General features: G+C 26.7%; 1 protein-coding gene across 1 annotated transcript; it reads right to left on the bottom strand.

Moving 5' to 3' along the window:
* Window positions 1-81: 81 nt before the first annotated feature.
* On the bottom strand, window positions 82-1,883 carry LOC101511936 (bidirectional sugar transporter N3-like). The gene is made up of 6 exons (XM_004491623.4): window positions 1,737-1,883; window positions 1,604-1,640; window positions 1,315-1,525; window positions 933-1,094; window positions 444-563; window positions 82-364 (listed from the first exon to the last, which is right to left on the bottom strand). Exons 1-6 carry the CDS (start codon window positions 1,780-1,782, stop codon window positions 167-169), a joined length of 774 nt encoding a protein of 257 aa, XP_004491680.1. The 5' UTR covers window positions 1,783-1,883; the 3' UTR covers window positions 82-166.
* Window positions 1,884-5,180: the final 3,297 nt, after the last annotated feature.

The raw sequence follows: 5,180 nt of genomic DNA, 5'->3' as shown, positions 1-5,180 counted from the left end.
AGTGAGAAAAAAATTTTTTCCCCCCCCAAACCCAAGAAAAAAAAAAAAAAAAAAAAAAAGAATACAGAGAACACACAATAATGTTGAAATAACTATTTAGCATATGTAGTAGGTTACAAGGTAGCTACAAATTATGGAAGAATATATAGTAAGATACATATATTAATTAGACTGTTTCCATGCTTTTATTTTTCTCTTCTTTGTTCTTGTTTCCTATCTCATGATCTTCTTGTACTGGAAATACTTCACCATTTTCTAGTGAGCTAACAACGGTTTTAAGTGTTGCCTTTTTATTACCATTCCTGTATATGCCATACAGTATCATCTGAACCAACCCAAGAACAAAACCCAACACATTTGGGAGCTACATCAAATAAATATTCATTGTTATTTATTTATCAAATTTTCTCCAAATTAATAATATTAAAACAATTAACACTTACAGCAATGCATATGTCTTTGAGAAAAAGACCATAACCAAACCACATTATTGCACTCAATGTGAGAGTAAATGACAAATTGAAAGGCATAAACTCAACACTCTTTGTCCTAACAACTTGTGCCTGCATGCATATATATATAATTAATATAGCTCCACAAAATTAGAACAACGTAGTAATAGGTAATAGCGTTGTAATAGGTGCATAATAATGTTATATTGAATGTACGATTTACAGTGTTTTTTCCAAAAAAATGTTGTAAAATGAGTATAACAAACACGCAATATATCAACTTATTTTATAGTGCTTTTTTATTTTAAAAAGCGTTGTTGTATCTTTTTACTGCGCTAGATACTACAACGCTTATTTTTTTGAAAAAGTGTTGTAAATAACTTAAAAAATGCGCTGTAAAATGCGTTTTTTCGCGTAGTAAACATTCAAATCATTAATATAGTTGAAGAATAAAATAGAGTTATATATATGCATATTTACCACAATGGTTAGTGGTGCTGCAAAGACACTAACTGATATAGAAACACAAATCCATCCAAGAACTTGTACACGAAGTGCACCATGCATGGCATAGTGTGTCACTGAGAGGATCAAACCAAATGACCCCATGTTCATTGCCAAAAGTAGCTTAAGAGTTAACTTCTGCATTAATTAATTAATTAACAACAATTTAGTAATGAAATAAAAAAACACACATAATATATAGATATATATGCTTCCATGCTTCCGCCAACAATTTCATGGAGATAGTTCGATTGATGAGTTTTCATGCAGATAGTTCGATTGATTAGTTTTCATGCAGATAGTTCGATTGATTAGTTTTCATGCAGATAGTTCGGTTGATGAGTTAAAAGACATTTACCCTAGCGTCCTTGGGCGCATAGGTGATGTACAAGAGGATGTAAATGATCTCTACAAGGCATCCAAAGGAGTTAATGGTAATTAGGAGAAATTCATTTGTTTTGACTAATGCATAGTACAACCAGAGCATGGAACTGAATAATGCAACAAGATAAGGTAGTGATTGAAACTGCTCGGTCGATTTCTTCTTGTAAATCCGGTAAAATGTTGTCCTGTATAATAAATAATATTCAATAATACAATTTTTATAGCAAAAACTAAAAAGAGTGATCTATGTAGTATATACTTACATTGGAGCCAAGAATACCATGAAAGAAATGACATTGCCTGAGAATCAAAAAAATATGAATTATTTAATTTGCTTTATATAGTTAAAGTATGGTATAAATGATATTATTTTAATATATTTATACATATATATACCTAGCATGCCAAAGCCAAATGCCAAAGTTGCGTGACTAATTGCCATGCTTAGGGGGAGGGGATGAGAAACCTTATTAACTCAAATCTCATGCAAGAAAGCACTAAAGGTGATGAGACAACACCACTATTATTGCACATATATATATACAACACACACTCTAAGTTCCAGCAAATATATTTTAAAATGAAATATATTATTAACAAAAGATTTTGTATTCATTGATTGAACTTTTGAGTTGGTAGTATACTTAGCACCACAAACTATTTTTTATGTTGGTGCCATATTCTATCGTGATCATTAAGTCAAATAAGCACCGTACGTGAGCTAGGGAGGAATAGCCATTATTCCTTCAACATTCATTCTCCATCAATCAAACATATATTATATATATATATATATATATACACTCACAAGATTCTTAATGTTACTCCAAATAGTTGAAAGTGTAAAGTAGCTATAGGCTTAGTATTTTTACTCTAGGAAGTCAATTCTTGCAATGGTTTGTAAATCTACTAATTATCTTATCATTAATAGGCAATTTCTATGGTACTCTTAAAAAATTAGTATTGTTAATATTTTAACCAATAAGTGTATGTTCATTTATATATTATATATTAAGTTAATCAAATTAATTGTACTGTATATTTATTTTTACAATTTAATCTCTTTAAATTTAATAAATTATTTTTCTAAATTTTTTTATTTTAATTAAAATTAAAATCATTATTAGGATTCAAAACTCTTTCTTTTCCTCTCTCAAAAGACTCCGCTCAACCACCAAAGTAGAAAAAAACTCATAACTTGTTTTTTTTTATATATAATAAATATTAATTATTTTAAATAATTCAAAATTATAAATATTAAAAATTTGATGATATAAAATTTAAAATTATAGTCAAATTTACTCATATTTTCTATGTCATTAAACAATTGATTATTTAAGTTGATAGTATGAAAACATATCTCGTAGAAGTTCTCGATAATATATGTTATGTATATAACACTTCCACCGCGTTGATTGTTAAATTAAAGCTCTAATATGGCTCGGTGGCTTTTGTTAGATGGATGTGATTTAATTCATATATCACAATAACAGTATGATTTTTGTTAGAAGGAGTTTATTGCATTATCTTTGTCCAACTTTTAAGTAATTTATAAGGTGGGATCTCTACCTAGAAATTGAGAAGAGTTTTTCTACTATAATGAATTTTTTTGCTAATAAAAAATCTATACATGGTTTGTATATACTATATACTACCACCATCCTTAAAGATAAGATATTGGCTTTCTAAACCGAAACTATGAGAGTATCTTTTCGAAATTTAAATAATATTTTATTTAAAATTTATCTTTTGTACAATTATTTATTAAATTATTATAATCGATTTTATTTGATAATTCTTTTTCAATCAATAATAAAGTTAATCTATTTAATCTTTCTTGTGAAATCGTTAACCATATATAAAAAATTAAGAAGTAGAGTTAAAGTGAAGAAACAATTGTTTTGTCACGTTGATAATAAAAATTTTGATGAAAATTTTAATACGATATTTTAAGAGACCTTCGTAATGAAAAATAATGTCTTTAAGGTCATAAAATATTTTCAATAGTACAATACGTCTAGATACATTTAAATAGGTGCACCATTATGTGATAATTATAATTTTGTGGAGCTCTTTGTTTCTTATTTCAGGCCTAAAGAGTTTTTATATATTGATGGATTTCTTGACGGTAGAAAAATTAGAATAAAAATTTATATTTTGATAGGGTCTAAAGCAAAGTTTTAAGTGTCTCTCCCTAAAGTTGACTCTGTATAAGACTCTTTTTAGACTTCTTTATCTCTTCTTATAAAATTCTTTTCACTTTTTCAACTATATTAATTATTTATTTACTATTTTATCTTTAATTATGATTTATCTTTTTCTATGATATATAATAAATACTTTCATAAAACCATAAATTAAGGCACTGTTTGGTAAACCCAGTAACTAGTTTATAGCTTATTAAACTAACTTATAAACTTGTTGGATTGTTAGTAAACAAGTTTTTATCACAAGCTTATAGTTTATTCTGATATGCTATTTCAAATAACATTTGAGCTTATAGCTTTTTACACTTTCTTCTATTTATAACTTTATTAATTTATTTTAATTATTTTTTATATATAAAACTTAACCGTCCCATTAACTTACAATTAACCCGCTATATTAATATCATTTTCTCGGTGTTATTACTTTTGGTTTTTGTTTTCAAAGCGGTACTATTACTTCACGCATGACAAGAATCTCTATCACATAACACAAAATTGACAAAGGCATGCATGAATAGAGTTGAACTCAATTTCTTTAATTTCTTGCCAAAATAACTCAACAAAAAATTTCATCTTATTCATTTGACAAAAAAATCATAAAGTTAAATTTACTTTTGTTGTCAAATTGTAAATCGTAAATGATTACTATTTATACACACGAGAGTTGTTGAACTTTTGAAAAACTCTTCAAATTTATGGTTATATCGTAATAAAAAAAAAAGTAAATGGTGTATCCAAAAAAATAAATGAATTGCATGGTTTTTTTATTTCATGGCTTTGTTACACTTTATGATATTTCTATCACACAAGTCATAAACGAGATAAATATAGTAAGAGATAAAGAAATGAGAAAACATGAGAGACGTGTTGGGTGAAATGAACAATCACAGTAGGAGGAGGAGAATTCCTATTATAAAGAATGATGTTTCAATTGCAGAGATGAGAATATGGAAAACAATAAAACATAAATAATAAAGTGAAGTAGTAAAATAGATTTAGTACCTCAAAAAAATTAGATCAAGTAAAACAATAGATGGAAGATTAGATAAAAAATATCACATTTTTTGTTATTTTAAATTAAACAATAATGTCTTTTTATGTCATTTTATCGTGTTAGAAGTTAAATTTATCAAACACTTTAATTTCAACTAATTAGTTTTTCAGCTATTATAAGTCATCAGTAACTTTTCAGCTATAAGTCAGCTTTTTAACTATCAGTTAACTTATAGCTTAATTTTACCAAACGGAGCATAACTTTTTTTTTTAAAAGGTAAACTAGTAAAACAATTTAAATTGTCGATAAATTTAATATTACAAATAACTTTCTTAATTTAAAATATCAATAAAAGTATAAAGACTAATTACAAATGTGACTATTTTTATTAGTCCATGAACCGTCTAATTTGTCTGTCTTTAAAGAAACTCTATAATGAAGTATACAGGGAAGGAGGTAAAATTTTTCATTCCAAAATTGATGGGAGCTGGTTGAATTTCCACCATCAATTTGACACACAAAAAGTTGAATCAGTTAGGTTCACTAATATTGCTTTACTTTGCCAGCTTTTTGTTTAACAATGATGAGATATATAAAAGGAACCTATGACTAAAAAATTGATAAATAGCGACCAACTTT

Source organism: Cicer arietinum, chromosome 3 (genome assembly GCF_000331145.2).
Source record: "Cicer arietinum cultivar CDC Frontier isolate Library 1 chromosome 3, Cicar.CDCFrontier_v2.0, whole genome shotgun sequence".
Lineage (NCBI taxonomy): Eukaryota > Viridiplantae > Streptophyta > Magnoliopsida > Fabales > Fabaceae > Cicer > Cicer arietinum.
The sequence above is the reverse complement of the archived record's forward strand: the minus strand, read 5'-3'. Positions and strand labels throughout refer to the sequence as shown.